This window comes from Palaemon carinicauda, chromosome 5 (assembly GCF_036898095.1).
Source record: "Palaemon carinicauda isolate YSFRI2023 chromosome 5, ASM3689809v2, whole genome shotgun sequence".
Classification (NCBI taxonomy): Eukaryota; Metazoa; Arthropoda; class Malacostraca; order Decapoda; family Palaemonidae; genus Palaemon; species Palaemon carinicauda.
Window position 1 is genome coordinate 139,906,834 of NC_090729.1, and position 21,273 is coordinate 139,928,106.

The 21,273-nt window shown below is 38.6% G+C and overlaps 1 protein-coding gene across 1 annotated transcript; it reads right to left on the reverse strand.

Annotated features, from left to right (window-relative positions):
• Positions 1-10,066: 10,066 nt before the first annotated feature.
• LOC137641171 (uncharacterized) lies at positions 10,067-14,056 on the reverse strand. Its single transcript, XM_068373610.1, has 4 exons — positions 13,904-14,056; positions 12,410-13,817; positions 11,196-11,365; positions 10,067-10,078 (listed from the first exon to the last, which is right to left on the reverse strand). The coding sequence occupies exons 1-4, from the start codon at positions 14,054-14,056 to the stop codon at positions 10,067-10,069; spliced, it is 1,743 nt and encodes a 580-aa protein (XP_068229711.1).
• Positions 14,057-21,273: the final 7,217 nt, after the last annotated feature.

A 21,273-nucleotide genomic window follows, 5' to 3' on the forward strand; every position in this document is an offset into this window, starting at 1 on the left:
TTCGTTGGGCGCCTTGTTTTGAGGTGGCACTCTGGATCTGCCAGGTCCGGCGGAGGCGATGTCGCTTCCTTCGAGAAATGCTGGTTTCACGCGGTCTATTGATACCCAGTCCTCTTGGCCATTGACGTCGAGAAGGAAGGCTTTCGGTGTCTTCTTAATTACTCAGTAGGGGCCTTGATAAGGTCTAGTTAGTGGTTGTCGATGAGCGTCGACACGGACGAAAACGTACCCGCAGTCATCCAGGTTTTTTGGCTTGAAGTGCTTGGTTCTGTCCTGGTAAGTTTTGAGACATAGCCTGAATTTCCTGGCGATGTCCCTTAGGTGATCCAGCTGCGTGTCGTCGGTTGATGAGGGAAAGAATTCGCCAGGAACTGAGAGCGCCTCCCCGTAAACCTTTTCGGTGGGTGAAGGTTCTCCGTCTGCGTGAGGGGCGGTGCGAAGGCCGAGGAGTACCCAAGGAAGTCGTGATTTACAGTCCCCGTCGGTGCAGCTCGCCATCAGGGACGCCTTGAGGGCGCGGTAAGTTCTTTCGACCATGCCGTTTGCCGCGGGGTTGTCTGCCGTGGTGCTGTGGAGCGTCGTCCCCATCAGGTTCGCCAAAGCGAGCCGTATTTCTGAGAGGAAAGCGGGGCCTCTGTCTGTCGTGATGTCGTCAGGAACGCCAAACTTGCTAACCCAGCTTGACAGGAGGGCTTCGGCGCATGCTTGAGTCGTAGCTTCGGTCATCGGCGATGCCTCCAACCACCTCGTGGAGCGATCGATGATCGTAAGCAGGTAGCGAGCAGATCCAGAAGGGGGCAATGGTCCCGTCGATGTGTATGTGACCGAAACGTCTTTTTGGCTGGGGAAAATCGCCTACCCCCGATTCGGTGTGATGGCTGACTTTGCTTGACTGGCAGTTGATGCATGACTTCGCCCATTCCCGGGCGTCCTTTTTTATCCCTGGCCAGACGAACTTTTCAGACAGAAGGCGAGCGGTGGTGCGTCCTGAGGGGTGTGAAAGTCCATGGATGATATCGAATATTTTCCTTCTGCAGGAGGCTGGTATCCAGGGACGTGGGCGACCGGTGCTGGTGTCGCAAAGAATAGTTACTCCTGCTGGTCCGAGGGGAATCGCACTTATCTTGAGCGCGGATGGCCCCGTCAGGTGATCCTGTGCTTCTCGGTCGGTGCGTTGTTCAGTTGCGAGATTGGCGTAGTCGATTCCCAGGTGGATTGCGTCAATTTCAATCCTTGAAAGGGCGTCCGCGACTGGGTTTTTCTTTCCTGGGACGTAACGTATGGTGCACCCGAATTCGGCGATTGTTGCGAGATGACGTTGTTGTCGGGAGGACCATGCGTCTGTCGATTTCGTGAAAGCGTGTACGAGGGGTTGATGGTCCATCGCGATTGTGAAGGGAGTGCCCTCCAAGATGTGCCTGAAGTGGCGGAAGGCGAGGTAGACGGCGAGGTAGACGGCGAGGAGTTCCCTATCGAAGGTGCTGTATCTTGTTTCGGCGGGTTTCATTTTCGTGCTGAAGAATGCCAGCGGTCGAGGAGAACCATCGACGAGTTGCTCCAGCACAGCCCCACAGGCGACGTTGCTGGTGTCGGTCGTTAGTCTCAGGGGCGCGTTGTCGTCGAAATGAGCCAGGGTGGTGGCATTCGCGAGGGCATCCTTCGTCCGGGCGAATGCCTGTTGCTGGGGCAAACCCCACTCGAGTTTTTTCGCTTTTCCTTTCAGGACGTTGTCGAGGGGTGACAGGGTTTGTGCGATGTTGGGGATGAAGCGCCTGTAGTAATTGACCATCCCCAGGAACTCCTGAAGTTGGCGGATGGTCGTAGGTATCGGGAACTTTCTGATGGCGTCGACCTTCGTTGTCATAGATTTTACCCCGCACGAGGATACGCGGTGACCAAGGAAATCCACTCCTTCCGCACCGAACGTGCATTTGTCGAAACGTACGACCAGGCTGTTCTCCTGTAGGCGTTTGAGGACGGTGCGGACGTGCCTCCGGTGTTCCTCCTTGGTTTTCGAAAATATCAGGATGTCGTCGACGTAGCAGACGCAGAAAGGTAGGTCACCCAGAATGCTATCCATTAGTTGTTGGAAGGTCGCCCTGGCGTTGCGTAGACCGAAGGTTGAGTATGCAAAGGTGTAGGATCCAAACGGCATTACAATGGCAGTTTTCGGGATTTCTTCCGGAAATACGGGGACCTGGAAGTAAGACTTGAGGAGGTCCATCTTGCTAAAATACTTCGTGCCGTGCAACGCGTTCGTTAGGTCCTGCATGTTGGGCAGCGGGTAGTGATCGGGCGTTGTGATGAGGTTGAGGCGCCTGTAGTCGCCGCAAGGTCTCCAGGACCCGTCCGGCTTTTTTACCATGTGTAGGGGCGATGCCCAGGGGCTCGATGCTTTCTTACAGATACCCATGCGTTCCATGTCCTCGAAGGCGCGTTTGGCATCCTTCAGTTTCTGGGGCGGGAGGTGGCGGAATTTGGCGTGAATAGGAGGTCCTGTCATTGTGATGTGGTGGTAGATCCCGTGCTTGGACGGAGAACCTGGCGAGTGTCGGAGCTCGGGCTTGAAAACCTCGGGAAATTCTCGTAGGAGGTCGGCATAGGGGTGCGTCATTACGGCGGATACGGACATTGTTGCAGGGCCATATTCTAGGGCGCGGGACTGGCAGGTTCCCGTGTCGATGAGACGTTTATTAGCGACATCGACAAGGAGTCCGTGGTGGGCGAGGAAATCCGCACCGAGGAGGGGGCGATTGACGTCAGCGATGGCGAAGGGCTAAGAATACGAACGGCCCATGATAGATATCTTGAGGGTCCTAATCCCATAGCACCGTATGGGAGATCCGTTGGCGGTGATGAGTGAGGGAGCGTTTTTGTCGAGACCACGGTCTAGGTCGGACTTGGAAGGTGGGAACGTTGACTGCATTGCGCCGGTGTCTACCATGAGTCTACGGTGTGAAATGGTATTGAGGATATAGAAACCATTCTTGTTTTGGTTACCTGCGGCTGCGATGGTGGCAGGTGGATGCTTCTGGCGTCATCTTCTAGGGAAACTGCATGGTGCTCTACATTACTTGGCGTCGCTGCCGAACTGTTGGTGGTAGAAGCACCATGCTGGGTTAGTCCTAGGGTTCGGTCGTGTTGGTTGCGGCGGTTTCTTTCTTGATAGAACGTTGATCTCGTCGTCCTCAGGGGCCGTTGCCGAGGAGTCTATGGAAGAGCAGCTGCTGAAGGAGGAGAATGAAGGAGGTGCTGACGATGATGCTCCGAGGCGAGATGCTTTGGAGGCCTCGTGAAGCTTCTAAGCCTTCGACAGGAGTTTGTTTATCGGGAGCGTGTCGGCGTCTGTCAATTGGGCCCGTACGTCCTGTGGTAGGCATCAAAGAAAGATCTCGCAAGATAAGTTAATCTCACGTCGTCGGCCGTTTCTGTCTGTTTCGGGGAGCACAAGCAGGCCGGATAACTCGTCCCACGCCTCGACAGGAGAGGTGTCACCCATGGGCTTGCCGGCGAGGTCCAGGACTTTCTGTGCCCTTGCTGAGACGGAGAGGGAGTAGATACCGATGAGTTTCGTTCTCAGGTTGTCGTATGAAACTTGGCCGGCCTGGGCATCGAGCCATGGGGAAATCTTGTCGAGTACCTCTTCAGGTATGGAGGTGAGAACGATGTCAGCCTTGGCGCAGGAGTCGCTGAGTCTAGCGACGCAGAAGAGTACGTCTGCTCTCAGGAACCAGGAAGCGGTGTTGTGATGAGAAAAGGGCGGCAGTTTGACTTTGGGCGTGGAGGCGAGGCCGTTGGGTGCGATGGGCGTGTTGCTTCCTGCATCATGGCCAGACGACGAGTCGGCGAAGAGGTGAGAAGTTGATATGTCGGTTAAGCTCATCCTACTGCCTTACATGCACCGAAGTGTGGGAGAACCAAAGGCAGGTTCACGCCTCAGGTAACGGAGTATAGAGAAGGTAGCACGGCCGTAATAAGTCCGTTAATGGCAAAGCCAAAACCGCTGATGCTACTTTCAACTCCGGGGTCACCAGTTGTAAGGACAGTGAGACGAGCGTCACCAAGATCAACTGATACTTCATTCAAATGTGCGTGGGAGTATATTACAAGGTGCGGACGGAAAGGTAGGATGGCGCTGGCGCCAAATCAGATTGAATTGCCCGCCAAAATATATGTGTTTTCTTACACTTACAAATATACGAATTATGAGTTAACAGAAACATGTAATGAAATAATACATATGTCAATATGTAGCTCTGATAGAGCGGAATACATATACATGGGAAACCACGGTGTGGCGAAAGGAGAATTCAAATAAATAAACAGTTTGTTGATTTTCTGGACGACGAAGGGAGCGGTGTCCTTACAACTCATTTAGTCATTTCAAAATGTAAAGGTTAAGTTAAAAACAGTTAATAATTTTAATCTAAAAATGGCGTTTATTTCCATAAAGTACCACAGGAATTTTCACCTAACTGACATAGGAAAAACCAGCAAAACTACCTAATTGAAATTTGAATGAAGACCGCATGGCATATGAAAAATGAAAAATGCCAAGAGAATGGTCAAATCAATTAAATCGTAAATCAATAATCAAATGACTAATCAACCAATGAAAGTAAAAATGGTGACTGAAATAATACCAAAAGTTCTACTCACTACTTTGAACACATTCCTCTCGGGCAAAAAATTTTAAACTTGATAGAGGGGAACGGGAACACAACTTATGGTAACGGACACGCCACGAATGATTAAACCAGACAGTTTGAACATGACTTCCTGGCTAAATGAGCACATCGTCAAATAAAGGCTAGAAAAAAAAGGGGGGACAGTTCCTTGGCCAAGGTTGAGCACCATTAATTAGTACTCACGCTCTTGAGGGTTGATTGTAGACTTTGTATTGAAAGCATCTGGTTAACTGTTAAGAACACAGTGCATCTTCAGTTCTGCACTGTCGTGTTTTGCATTTGTCAGCCTATCTTCTAAACAATGGCTCAAAGCAAGGCATACTGTTGGTTTAGTAATTGGTTGACCAACAGGTAGTTGAAGCAATGCCCTAAGTTAAAACGACGTCTAAGTTGAAGCGACGCCCAAGTTGGAGGGGCTATGCCTACGTCCGCCTTCCACGCTTCCTGTTTTTCAAGTCCCCCGCTCGAACACTCCTGCCTGCCGCCGCTGAGTTGGTTCAAGCCGGTCGAGTGGTTCTTCTTCAAATTTCCATGAGTACGTGGTTCGCTGAAGGGTGCTTTTTATAAATATAAGGATCATTCTTGAAGCTCCAGGGGAAAGTGATTATAAAGAAATCTTATTGTCTGGCTTATAAAAATTAATATACATACAAAAAAAATTAAGTGGCGTTTAGTGATGTTCAATAACACAGGAAACAATCCTATCTAAACAGACTTATAAATAGGTACCGAGATGTAAATAGCAATAAGCTAAGATCAATGAGTTACATAAATTAAAGAGTTACTTAAATACAAACCAATTGTGGCTAAACATCCAAAGCTTCAAGAGCATTTGGAACAGAACACAACCAAGCGCTGTTTTTAAAAATTGTCGACGGCCGGTTGCATCGTCAGAGCAATGTACTGTGAGCTCAAGAAATGAGATAAAATCATCTACAGAGGAATGAGGTGATGAAAGGTAAAGCATTACAGGCGAATGATGGACATGTTAGCAGCAATGAATATCTAAGGGTATAATAATGAAGGTTACAAAGGAAACAAAAGAAAAACGAGGTGTGTAAAACCCAGAAAATAACAAACAAAAAATGAAAAAAATGGAATAACGTGGGTTACTAAAATAAAGCGTGGAAAGAATTTCCACAAACATGCAATTGATCGTCGCTGATGACGAATGTGATGACGGATGCAATGAGGGCAGGTGTGGGTATTGTAAGAACTTTGTCGAAGCTGGGATACAATGTGATGAATGCCGAAGATAGTACCACAATGAAGTAGCTTGCTCAAATTTAGAAGATGCCACAAGTGTGATTTTTGAAAGCAGGAACATCATAAATGTTCAAGATGTGTTGAGATTGAAAATCTCAGTGGTTCATGGGTCAGACAATCATGGGAAAACATGACGAAACTAAGCATCAACATGGAAGAGATGAAGGTAAATGTACAACGACAGATGTCAGATTTTATGGATATGATAACTGCTCAATACACCAATATGTGTCATGAAATTGTTGAGCTGAAAGAGAAACTTAGGGTCCGGCCAGACCAAGCGCGGCTAGCGGCGAGGTTAGCGGCAAGAGGTTATGGCGGCAAATTGAAACCTTAGGTATCTTATGTAGTTGGCCAGATAGGAGGCGCGAGGCTTCCCGCGCCTCCTATCTGGCCACCTACATAAGATACCTAAGGTTTCAATTTTCCGCCATAACCTCTTGCCGCTAACCTCGCTGCTAGCCGCGCTTGGTCTGGCCGAGCCCTTACGGAATACGAACAAGAGAATGTGACCAAGACCACATATGCAAGTAAGCTGAAGTCAAAGAATACTTTGGTCATAAAATCTACGGAGGAAAATATGAAGACTTCAGAGATCAAGAAAACAATCATGAAGATAACCACGGATGTTGAACAGGTCAAAACCTCTAAACAAGGCCACTTGGTAGTTAATTTTGCGGATAAAGTTGGGTTAGAAAAGGCTAAAAATGACTTAGAAGAGGTCAAGGATGACATTAAGGTAGAAGTGGATAAAAAGGATCTACTTAAACCGAAGATCAAGGTCTGCAATATTGATGAAAATGAAGATGATATAATTGCTAGTATAAAGGAGAAGAATGAATGGTTGAAAGATATGTGTGAAAATGAAGAGGACTTTAAAGTGATCAGGAAGTTTAAATCAAGACATAGCGGTAAATCACATGTCATTATTAAGTGTAATCCAACTATTAGGAAAGCTTTCCGTAAAAAGGACGATAGAGTATATACCACGTATGGAGGATGCTGTAAAATTTATGATTCCTACAATGTATTTCAGTGTTATAAATGCCAGAAATTTGGTCATACTGCCGATACAAGACTCAGGTATGTGCCAAGTGTAGCCAGGAACACCGAACCAGGGATTGTAGTGTTAATACGTTAAAGTGTCATAATTGCTCAACGAGGAATTACAGTGATACGAATCATAAGACATATGATGAAAACTGTAAAGTATACAAGAGGAGCTTACCAGGATAAAAAATAGAACCGATCATAGAGTCAAGCCCATTGGTTAAGTGTGGTCTGATGAATATTCAATCGGTGGGGAATAAAACCATAAAGATTAGAAATCTTTTTAATGAAATGGAATTAGATTTATGCTTGGTTGCAGGGAAATATTAGTGATAACTCAAAGATTCAGGAGATGACGCCATGTACTCATGATTTCTACCACGTACCATGAAAGGATAAAACTGGAGGAGGAGCAGGTGTCTTCGTGTCGAAAACCTTCTCCAGGGTTTCTATCATGAATGAAATAGTATTTGAAACGTTTGAATATATCTATTTAAAACTGACAAGAAACAGTAAGGTATTGAATATAATATCATTGTATAGACCATCAGGGAATAATATGAAGAAATTCACTGAAGAATTTAGTGTTCTTGTGGGTGTGGTGAACGATATTAAAAATACATTAATTGGTGGAGACTTTAATTTTTGGGTAGATGATGAAAATGATAATAAGGCTAAAGAACTCAAGGAAGTATTTGAGATGTTTAATTTAATAAACAGTGTTTTGGTATCAACGTCAGTAGGTGGTCATACACTCGACTTGGTCATATGTGGGAAAGATTCTGACCTAATAAGAAACCTTGAAGTTGAACCAGACTTTGAGATCTCAAAAATCACATAAACTCATCACTTTTGATGCTAATATAAATTGCATCAGAGTATTGAAGAAATGGATCACATATAGGGAACGGGAAAATTTTGATGCTGAGAATTTTATTGAAGCTAGTGTAGCGCAAATGTCTTGTGAGAACATACAATGTGAACATATGGTAGATAGAGAATGTGTTCGGTGTTATACCAAGAAATATAATGACAATTTTGGAAAAATGTATGATACCATGTGTCCCATAAAGAGCAAACAAATAGTTGTACGCGAAAATGTTAGATGGTATAATAGTGAGCTATTAAAGGCAAAAAGACATAGACGTAAGATGGAAGGTAGATGGAAAAAGAGCCAAATCCTCACAAGCCAGAAATCTATATAATAAGGCCAGAAATGACTAAAAAATCCTGTTAGAAAAAACAAAAAGAAAATTCTACAACGGCGAAAGTAAAAAAAACTAATAACATGAGGGTTTCACAAAAACCTAGATGATTTGATGGGATTAAAGAAAAAATATGGCTTGCCTGAAAATGTATGTGCAGAGAAATTTGCTATATTCTTCCATGAAAAAATTGATAAAATTTATAGAGGTTTCCCCCAAAATCAGCTAGAAGGACAGTCAGTTATGCCAGCGAAGGAGGGTAAGAAGTTAAAAAAAATTAAGGAAATAATTATGCGTGACTTGTTAAAGGTAATGAGAGAGATGAAGAATACATATTGTGGAAACGACCCTTTGCCAAATAGTTCAATAAGTGAAGCTCCAAACAAGCAAGTTGTATATAATATTTACCTAAATATAATTAACCTAAGTATATCACAATCCAGTTTTCATAGCTGTGAAAAAAACTGCGTTGATCAAACCAATATACAAAGGAAAAGGTGATGTAAACGAACTAAATTCATATAGGCCCATTTCAAATTTATCCTACATGTCGAAGCTTATTGAACAAATCATAAGTGAGCAATTATGGGTGCATATTGATGAGTTAGAGGTATTCCCGGAAAATCAATCGGCCTACAGAGCTAATCACTCTACAGAAACTACTTTGTGCTCAATAATGAATGATATGATAGGTCTTCTTGATGAGGGAAAGTGTGGAATTTTGATTATGTTAGATCTTAGTACTGCCTTCGATACTGTTGTGGACAAGTACTTACTTGACGACTTAAAGTCCATTGGAGTGACTGAGGAAGCACTGGAATTTTTGCGAAGCTACTTAACGAACAGGAAGACTATTGTAGAAGTTTCTGGAAACCGATCTAGTGAGAGAATTCTTATGAAAGGTGTACCACAGGGTAGTGTTCTGGGCCCTATCTTGTTCAACATATGTACTATCGAGCTATCACATATCTTGAAAAAACAAAAAGTGGGCTTTAAACTATATGCAGATGATACTCAGTTCTACCTTTCAATTTCAACAGCACAAGATACAAAGAAGAAAATTGATGAGATAATGACTGAAATAGAATTATGGATGCAGAGGAAAAAGCTTAAATTAAATGATGATAAAACAGAATGTATGTTTTTTGGCATAAAGGTGGCTTTGAAGAATTACCAGTTATTTAAAAGTATAAAAATTGGTGACGCTGATGTTAGGAATGTGCCTGTTGTGAAAAATTTGGGTGTACTGATAGATTGTAATTTGTCAATGAGGGATCAAATAGTGAACACAGTGAAAGTGTTTAACTATCACCTGAGAAACATAGCATTTATTAGAAAATATTCAACAGAGGGCAATACACAAATTTTAGTGATGAGTCATGTAATATCAATGCTTGATTATTGCAATTCTCTGTACTATAAATTGCCCAATACACTACTAAGAAAGCTTCAAAATATGCAAAACCGGGCGGCTAGACTGATGAAAGGCATTATCCTGTTCATTGTCTTGCACTGATCGATCTACATTGGTTACCTGTTAAGGCTAGAATTGAATTTAAGATTTGTTTGTTGACTCACAAAGCACTTACAAGTGATAAGCCTAACTATCTTCGTGATTGCTTGGTCCCCTACCCTCAAGCTACCAGCGCTGCTGTAAGAGTTAGACATGCTGATGACCCATATAGACTATTCGAAATTAGTTTGATTCATGCAATAGGAGGAAGAACTTTTTGTTTTGCTGCACCGAGACTCTTCAACGACCTTCCACTTGATATCAAGAATAGCAAAAATGAAGACTTATCTCTTTGGAAAGTGTTGTAATAGTGATCAGAAAACTATTAAGCCTGAATATAAATGCTAAGCAAATAACTGAAAAGATACAGAGCAAAATATAAACTGGAAAGAAATAATTTTCACACCTCAAGGCCCACCTGAACAGACTCTTAGTGTCTGATGGAGGGTGAGAAATAAACCCCTAAAAGTAAGTAATTATTGGAGCGCTTACATCCTTCCATTCATTTATTAACCTCGGGCCTACAACCATTCTCGACTCGTCGAAATGTAACTAGCCTCTCCACTTCTTTTAAATTGATTCATATCAGAAACTTAATCTCTCCTTATTTCCAGCTAATATGGTGAATTTTACCACTTGGGAGAGAGAGAGAGAGAGAGAGAGAGAGAGAGAGAGAGAGAGAGAGAGAGAGAGAGAGAGAGAGAGAGAGAGAGTAATAATATAATAATAATAATAATAATCCTTTATTTCCAATTGTACATTGGGTATTCTACATAAGTAGCCATATCAGTATAAAACATTTGAATTTAACTCATACATAAAACTTGGTATAGGTTAAGAATATCAAAATCATTAAAAATAGCAACAATATAAATACCATAGGAAACTATTTGAAACTATGTATAAAAGTAGACAGTCATAGGTAAAATGAGCTTCAAATAGAAATCCAAATAGTCATAAATTATCAATAAATAAGTATATAAAAATACGTACAGGCAATAAAATAAACTAAGACAGTTCTAAAAAAAAATAGGATATGTAGTTAAAATCAGATAGTCATAAAATTTCAATGAATAAGTCCCAACAAATATGTACAGACTCAGAACCCATTTTGAATTAGGATACTTGGTTTTAAAAACTACAATGTAGTATCAGTAGTAAAAGACATAAAATAAGCCAGATTAAAATCTAAGAACAAAGTACTAATGATTAAAAGAACAATTAAGACTCTGTTAAAAGTAAATTCCTTAGTTTTGACTTAAAAATAGACACAGAGCCTGCTTCTTTTATTTCACGGGGCTGTTTATTATACAACACTGGACCTCGGACTCTGATTTGCCTTGAGCCAATACTAGTTTTATGTCTTGCAACATACAAATCATCCCTTTGGCGTGTAGTGACATTACTGAATAAAGATACAGGTGGGAAACTGTATAACCAATCTGGAATTTTATTATTTAAAGCTTTATATACCATAGTGCACATGTCAAGAGTATACTGGTCTCTTATTTTCAACCATTCCAATTCTTTTAAATGTGGAGTGACATGTTCAAACTTTCTAACGTTGCCAACAGCCACTCTTGCTGCAAAGTTCTGCAGCTTTTGTACTCTTTGTAGCTGTGATTTGTTAGTACATCCCCAAACTTTTAAGCAATATTTTATAAAACTTAAAGCTAGTGACTGGACGACTATCTTGCGAGTACTTGACTCAAAATGATCTTTTACTCTATTCAAGTATATAAGAGTACCCATTACCTTTTTATACATTTCGTCTATGTGATAGTCAAAGTTCATGTACCGATCGAAATGAACACCTAAATTTTTCACAGTCGTCATTGGCTTAATTATATTTCCATTGAAATTTATCTGTACCTCATCTCCAATATCTGACACATATTGCCTGGATCCAATAATGATAAACTGTGTCTTTTTCTCATTTAAAAGTAAGCCATTTCTCAAAAAGTAATCTTTAGCTCTGTTTAGAATGTCTTCTGCCTTACAAATCATGTCGGCTATATCCTTAATGTCACCTTCTATTAGTATTTGCGTGTCATCAGCATATTGAATTATAAAACAGCCAGGTATTGATCTCACGAGATCATTAACATATACCATAAAAAGTATAGGGCCGAGAATTGATCCCTGAGGTACTCCAAATTGAATATTTTTCTTCGATGATACAGTACCACTTAGCCTGACGGACTGAAACCTATTCTCAAGGTAGCTCTTAAACCAGCTCTGATCAATATTCATCCACGTACATTTCTCTAATAATATGGCATGATTTACGCTATCAAAAGCCTTAGATAAATCTAGTAATAAAAGTAAGGAAACTTTTTTGTTGTCTATATTTTCATAAATCTTGTCAGATAATTTTAACAGGGCTGTTTCAGTAAACAATTTTGGTCGGAATCCATGTTGGCTTAAAGAGATTAGTTTATTTTCCTCTAAAAATTCAGTTAACTGATTTGCAATAACTTTTTCAAGTACTTTCGATAGAACAGGTAGCAAGGAAATGGGACGGTAATTAGAGATATCGTCGGCATCCCCGCTTTTGAAGAGCGGAATGACATGGGGAATTTTCCATATGTCTGGATAGGAATAAGTAATAATTGATGTATTGATAATTATCGTTAGGTAAAAAGCAATAACATATAAACCATCTCTAATGAAACGTAAACAAATACCATCAGATCCAAAGGCGTTAGTTTCTTTCAAATCTTTAATGACTAAGATTACTGTGTTACAGTCCACTGGCCTTGGTTTAAAACTATCGACTCTACTGTGAGGGATAATAGGGTCTGTTTCCAAAGGCATGCGGTTATGCAGTTCTTCCTGTGTTTTTTCAAAGGTCTTTCTCCCCACTTCTGCAAAGAATTCGTTAAACTCTTCAGCTTTACGTTGCAAATCATCTTTGGTATCACAATTCAGCTTATTCGTATCGCTGTTTATTCTATTGAAAAGCATATTATTAGTAATCTTCCACGTAGCAGCCATGTCACCTTTAGCATTTTTAAATTCTTGTTTATAGTACTGCCTTCTACTATCAGTTAACATCGAGTTTACCTTTTTCTTCAGTTCCTTATGAGTTTCTCTAAGCTGAGTATTTTCTCTCTGATTTTTTAGCTTTTTCTTTACGTTATCTCTTACCATTATCGTCTCTTTTATAGTATCAGAAATCCAAGGGGCAGGGGGACGAGTTACTTCTCTAGTAACTACAGGTGCGCACATATCTACACAGGATGTGAAAACATTGGTTAAAACTTCTACTTGCTTACTTACGTTATCGGTACTTAAAATTTGATTCAATATGTGAACATTATTCATAAGTAGAGAGCAAAGAGTTTCTTGAAAGTAATTTTTCAAGCACCTAAAAGTTTTAAATATAGTTTGCCTTTTCGGTTTACGAACGTTCAGCAAAGTTAAAATATTCTCGTGGTCTGCTATTGAGCTAGGGGTTACCTCTGATTTTCTTATCATATATTTAGAATTTGTAATGACTAGATCGATAAGGGATGCTGAGGTAGAAGTGATTCGTGTGGGTTTATCTACAATCTGGTCAAATCTTAAGTTTTTAATTAGCTTACCCAGTTTGTTCTCCTTTTTTAACAGATCATCATTAAAATCCCCGTAAATGAAAATAGGTTTATTGCGTAAAATTACTTCCTTAAAGACGTCTGAAATATAGTTAAAAGAGGTAACAGCAGCTTTAGGATGGCGGTACACGCACCCGACAATAATAGAGGGAAATTTTCGATGTTGGACGGAGACCCACTTATCTTCCACTCCCTCCTGTTTTTCGATCCCAAATTTCAGCTCGGTGACTTTCAAATAATTCCTTATATACAAACATACACCTCCACCTCGACCATGATCCTCACGATATATATTATACTCAGGTATATGAATAAAGGTATCACTTATATAAGGATACAACCATGTCTCACTAATACATAAAATATCGATTTTTTGTTCTTCTAGCATTAACTGAATTTCAAGTATATGACCAAGTATTGATTGGGCATTTGTGTGTACAATTTTTAGAAAATCATTACATTTAGCATTCTCAATGGCACTGCCTTCTTGGCCTATGTCCTAGTAATGGATATTTTTCTGACATTGTTTGCTTTTGTGTCCATATTCATGGCATGAGTAACACCTAACCTTATGGTCGAACCTACAGTCGGATTGGTGGTGATTAAATTCACCACATTTGTAACACCCATACCTATTTCTTTCTGTATATGGATAATAGTAGTCGTTAACTTCTCTATTAGGTCTATCATATCCTTGTCTAGCATTTGCACTATTAAAGTGCGATTGGTCTCTACCATAACCAAGTCTACCTTGATGATAAGTATTATTCCTTGAGTGTTGATAGCTATTTCTATGTAACCTATTTTTATTCCTTCCTTCTACCTCCCGATTTATCTTAAGGTTGCTACTTTTACTCTTTACATGATTAAACCTATAGTCATTATTTTTCAGATTACATATGTTTGACTTGATTTCTTTCCAATTATAACAGAGAAAGTCATTTGTGCATATAGATGAAATTGCATCTAGCAACCTAACCGCACCAATTCTATTTAGCAAATCATAGTTTTTATCATCCTGGTTTTCATAGCAATTTGTATCAATATCGCCTGTTCCAAGCTTAAAAAACCTTTGTGTCTCAATTAAAACAACACCAGAGAGAGAGAGAGCTATTTGAACAAGAGATATTGATGATTCTGTTTTAGTTTTATCAAAATTTGAAGGTTTTCGTAAAAACTAACCTTTATCTAATTTCTTCATACTAGAAATTTCTCCGAAGCAAAGTTCGGCTTTTATTTCTTTGAAGATTTTTTTTTCATATTCCTTCATTCTATCTACTGTACTTTTTTCTTTCTTTTTAAATAGAAAAAACAAAGACCATCCATATTAGCTATCTCGCAAATCAAAATCTCAGTTTTGTTTGAAACATATTACGCTTAGAACCGGTAAATTTATTGAGCAAATATGAATTATGGAGTTTTCATGCCACGTAGATTTTTTGATTATATCACATTTCAATATTACAAAGAATATTGAAAAATAACGTAGCAACCAAAAGTACATTGTAATCCCATTAAAATTTTCGATAAAATAGCCATATCAGAGTTGTCTGAGAATTGCTCTTATAACCTCGGAAATTGTAGTCATTTGGCAAGTGTTCCAACACATGGTTTAATCTCCCTAGAAAAATCATATAGAAATAAATTCAGCAAAGAAAAGAAAAACGGTTAGTTAAACAACAAGCAATGCACAGCAAAATTATGCAACATATGAATTAACATCAAAACCCTGAATGATGCTTCTTACATCTGACGTTGATACATGGCCGGGAAAAGCGTTTGAAAAATAACAAACACAAGACTAAGGAGGTCCCTAAAAAATAAAAAATCCTACAAACACCAACACGGTTTCAGAACATGAAGAAGTACTGAAACTGCCCTCATGGCAATTTACGAAACCATAGCCAAAAACCAGCTAGATAAAAAACACCAATGCATTGTCATCTGCAGAGATATCTCAAAGGCATTTGACGAAGTATGGCATGACGGGCTCAAATATAAAATACGCCTATTAGAACTACCAATAATAATGGAAACACTCCTCTCAAGCTACATAAAAGACAAAACTGTCAGAATACGTAGCAGAGATGGGAAAATGGGAGAAACAATAGACAAAAAGCGGGGAACCACAGGGGGACATACTATCTCCAACACTTTTTATAATCTACACAGCAGATATGGCAACCACTCCTGAATATGCCATAGATTATGCCTATGCAGATGACATAGCACAAGTAATAATGCATCCTACAAACTCCAAAAGATTTCTGAAAATAAAAACCGAAAGAGATCAAAAGAATAAATGATTACGAAAACAAGAGAAAAATAAAACAAATAACAACTAATTCCAACCCTTATCAGTATAGAAAAAATAAACCAGCTCCAATAACAGTAAACAACATAAATATTCCATTCAATAACGAAGTTAAAATCCTTGTCTCTCTATAAAAAGGACAGGCATAAGATGCCATATCAAACAAAAACTCCAACTGACAAAACATAGAAAAGGAGCATTAAAACGATTGAAACTATTGAATAAAAACATAAGAATAAACCTCTACAAAAGCCTGATAAGACCTCTATTCAAATATCCAATATACACATACCACAGAAGGGCCACACAAGCCTTGGAAAGATTCAAATTTTTTTTTACAGAACTTGAAACAGCAAGTGAGGAAATAACAGACACAAAACGAGCACTCCTGGTGGAAAAGGATAGTTCCTTACAGAGCTCAGGATGAACCAAATCAGGAGTATTGAGTAAACCAATAAAACAAAAGTAGCTAGACATATTTAAATAAATAGGCCTCAGAAAAGGCATAAACATGAACACACAAGTCCCTTGGAGGCTGGCAAGAGAACTCACCTCCTGGAAGTCAAAAAAAAAAAAAAAAAAAAAAAAAAAAAAAAAAAAAAAAAGAAAAAAAAAAAAAAAAAGCAGAGCCATTGGGTCTGCCCGACTCTTTTCACCTCCCACTTTAGTTCATTTTGAAACTATCCCTCCAATCCTTACAATCCTAACACCCCCTCCCCTCCCCAACCTATCCTATCCCCCTATACTGTAGCTGTAGGATGAAATTGACTGCAGTATTAAATCTAAAATAATTTGTCTTCATCGATGCATTACAAAATACACTCCTAGGATATTGAATATTTGAATATATATATATATATATATATATATATATATATATATATATATATATATATATATATATATGTATATGTATGTATATATATAATACAATATAATATATATATATATATATATTTACATATATATATATACATGTATATATATATAATGCAACATAATGTATATACATATATATAAATATATATATATATATATATATATATATATATTGTATATATATATATGTATATATGAATATATATATATATATATATATATATATATATATATATATATATATATATATATATATGTATATATGAATATATATATATATATATATATATATATATATATATATATATATATATATATATATATATAACTAAAACACGCTAGCTAATTCAAAACAATAGTAGCTGCAAGGTAATAATAGATATGAAGTTATAGTCCAGATCTTCTTCCCTCGAAATCCCTTTGCCATTGAATTTATAAAAAGAAAAATCCTCCCTCTCTCTGTAGGTTGATTATATTTCTAGTTGAAACTTATGTAATTTGCACTGTCATTTACTCTAACTAAATTCAAATGTAACAGTTTTATAAAATAATTGACAATTCTTCATTAAAAAAAAACTAATTTGATTAACATAACGTGTCAGATGACTGTATACTAAATATAGAAAAAGATATTCACCAATCTTCCACATTATTTTTGATTTAAAAAGGATTAAATTTTGCACGTAATTTTTCATAATATTGACATAAAAGGACTATTAATGATTTTGTGATTGTTATAATAATGGTAATGTAAATGATTATGACTATTTAGTAACGATTCTTTGTTTAGCAACTATCTAGAGACAATCTCTTCAAATCAGAGAAAACGAGTGAAATGCTCCTCAGAAAGTTCTGTCCATTTTGGTAAGATATAACCTTAACACATTTCCAAGCAACAGCAGAGTTGAAGCAAATATGCGAATCATCATTGAATAGCCCCCCACCCTCTCTCTCTCTCTCTCTCTCTCTCTCTCTCTCTCTCTCTCTCTCTCTCTCTCTCTCTCTCTATATATATATATATATATATACAGTGTATATATATAAATGTATATATAGAGTATATATATATATATATATATATATATATATATATGTATATATACATATATATATATATATATATATATATATATATATATATATATATATACTGTATATATATATATATATATATATATATATATATATATATATATATATATATATATATATATATATATATATGTATGTATTGGTGTGCTATTGTTGTTAACACACATTTGGGTTCTCTTCAAATGTCATCTTCAATGTGTTATAGATTAGATTTGGTATGTTACATCTTCAAGTAAAGTCTAAGTGAGTTAATTTTAAAATAGTTTATTCTTTAAAAACAGTATTAACATCTCCATCACAGGAGTATAGATGGTTTGGTCGGATGACCATTCCGTATGACATCTCAAAGTGAACTGCCACAAATATCCATATCCACGTTAAAGTTTATACAGTTATCTCAGCACTTAAGGATTTATAGTAAACACAACATTAATACCGGAAGGTACTTGTTCCGTTCTCACAGACAACTCTTTCTCACGGGCTTGGTTGTGTTTACTCTTCATGAAAAAGGTTACATTGCTGAGGTTTGGCATTCGCATCCTGCTTATGATATGACTATGGCATTTCTCACACTTCTCTTACTTCCAGAGTGACCTGTAGGTCATGTGTTTTAAACAAGTAATATCTAATATACTACATTAGCTCGGTCAGCTACCTAAATTTTTGAAAATTTAACAATACGTCAAAATATGTTTACTAGGAGTGTGACTGGATATATATATATATATATATATATATATATATATATATATATATATATATATATATATATTATTTTTTTTTTAACTTTAGCCATAAGCAAATGAGGACGAATGTTCAAATAGGCACATTAAAAAAATAATAATGCATACTTAACAAATATTGCCAAAACAAAGAAAAAATGCATGATAAATACAAATCATATATATGGTACAGTTCCCTCCAGGAATTTCGAGACACAGCATATGACTATATAAGATACACGCACTAGGAGTATTATGGTAATACTGTAAGTGGGCGTTTCCATTTATATGGGGCTATTTTGTTTTGTTACAACGAACTGGATTGACTGTAGGTATTTCTCGATGACACCAACGTTCGCCATCAATGTCAGTCATTCATAAGGTTGTCATAACTCAATTCTGCCTGTCAACAAGAGCGTCACTTGTTAAGGTGACTGACTGCATCCCCCCTACCCTCTCTCTCTCTCTCTCTCTCTCTCTCTCTCTCTCTCTCTCTCTCTCTCTCTCTCTCTCTCTCTCTCTCTCTCTCTCTCATGATGTACTTTGATAATGAGCAATTCTTTTACAGACTTTTTTTCAGCATAATATTGCGTGCAAGATCACACACACACACACACACACACACACACACAGATCGACTTGATAATATGAAAAGCTGTATTATAAAAGTTCTCTCTCTCTCTCTCTCTCTCTCTCTCTCTCTCTCTCTCTCTCTCTCTCTCTCTCTCTCTCTCTCTGTACTTCGCTAACGACATTCAGAGAATTGTTTACAACGCCACAAGGACGGTCGAATAATCATATTGAAATATGACTTAGAATAAGGGTTTCAAATATGAATATCATAGGTTCTCTCTCTCTCTCTCTCTCTCTCTCTCTCTCTCTCTCTCTCTCTCTCTCTCTCTCTCTGTACTTCGCTAACGACATTCAGAGAATTGTTTACAACACCACAAGGACGGTCGAATAATCATATTGAAATATGACTTAGAATGAGGGTTTCAAATATGAATATCATAGGTTCTCTCTCTCTCTCTCTCTCTCTCTCTCTCTCTCTCTCTCTCTCTCACTCTCTCTCTCTCTCTCTTTCTCTCTCCAGGTACTTTGATAACGATATTCAGAGAATTGTTGACAACGCCACAAGGACGGTCGAATAATCATATTGAAACATGACCCAAGAAAAGGGTTTCAAATACGAATAAGGTCTCTCTCTCTCTCTCTCTCTCTCTCTCTCTCTCTCTCCTCTCTCTTCTCTCTCTCTCTCTCTCTCTCCCTTCACCCCAGCTTCCCACAATTTCACCAGAATTCTTCTCACACAAGTAAATTGTTTCTGTTTACCGGGTTGTTCATGTGCGCGTACGTCCGTACGTGTGCTTGCGATCTTAATTGGCTATTATTGTGAAGTCAATCAATTTGTCCCTGGTCGTTCCCTACTGGCTATGCACCAACGTTCGCCATCAATGTCAGTCATTCATAAGGTTGTCATAACTCAATTCTGTCTGTCAACAAGAGCGTCACTTGTTAAGGTGACTGACTGCATCCCCCCCCCCCTCTCTCTCTCTCTCTCTCTCTCTCTCTCTCCTCTCTCTCTCTCTCTCTCTCTCTCTCTCTCTCTCATGATGTACTTTGATAATGAGCAATTCTTTTACAGACTTTTTTTCAGCATAATATTGCATGCAAGATCACACACACAGATCGCCTTGATAATATGAAAAGCTGTATTATAAAAGTTCTCTCTCTCTCTCTCTCTCTCTCTCTCTCTCTCTCTCTCTCTCTCTCTCTCTGTACTTCGCTAACGACATTCAGAGAATTGTTTACAACGCCACAAGGACGGTCGAATAATCATATTGAAATATGACTTAGAATAAAGGTTTCAAATATGAATATCATAGGTCTCTCTCTCTCTCTCTCTCTCTCTCTCTCTCTCTCTCTCTCTCTCTCTCTCTCTCTCTCTCTCTCTCTCTCTCTCTCTCTCTCTCTCTCTCTCTTTTATAATGGAACAGACAAGCTCTCTATACTTTAACTGCCACATTCATAATCAAACTTGTAACCAACACTCTCTCTCTCTCTCTCTCTCTCTCTCTCTCTCTCTCTCTCTCTCTCTCTCTCTCTCTCTCTCTCTCTCTCTCTCTCTCATAGAAAGTAGCTATTAAAACAAGAAATCTTATTAGAAACAATTTGTGATGGAACATAAAAAAATACTACAACACATCACCATCCAATCTAAAACAATTTTTAAAATTGAAAAAAAAAAAATATTACAACCGTATTGCTTACCCCAATTACCACAGGTGTATAAATATAAAACCTGCAGGTATCTTTAGCTTGCATATTTGCACATTAAACCCACTAAAAAAAATAAACTATGCATTCCCGCACCGAGAACCAAATTGTATAGAAATGAATTAACTTGGAGTTCTTTGAATGAAGTTTTTTTTTGGGCTCAAGCCATGTCGTCCTGATGGAAGTTCCTATAGGGTAGCTTCCTAGGGTATATTACAACTACGGCGATATTCCCACAGAATTTACCTTAAGGTACCAGAATTCTAACTCCTGGAGCGAGTATCCCTCGTGAAAGGGATATCGCGACATATCAGAGGACGTATTCTAGACACGCCACATGGCAATCTACATCCTAGACAGAGATTTCGTCTCGTAGGAGGTGATTGGCGAGATACGAATTCGGGAAAGAAAAAGGGGAGCCGCTCCCAAGGCTTCCCTATCCCCCGATTCGTATGCGTGCCTGGCCTGTATTCCTTTTTGCGTAGCTTAACAACTCTGTGTTTTTTCCTGTTTTTCTCGCAAATCTTGGATTTATTCTACTTTTCATGGCTTCTCCGTCTTCGTCGGCCTCTGATAAGTTGAGTATAGTGTCTTTTATGTATAAATGTAGGCTCTTGGTAAAATTTTGAGTGATTAATAGGATTAATCTTTGATACAAGAGCCGTAGCCTA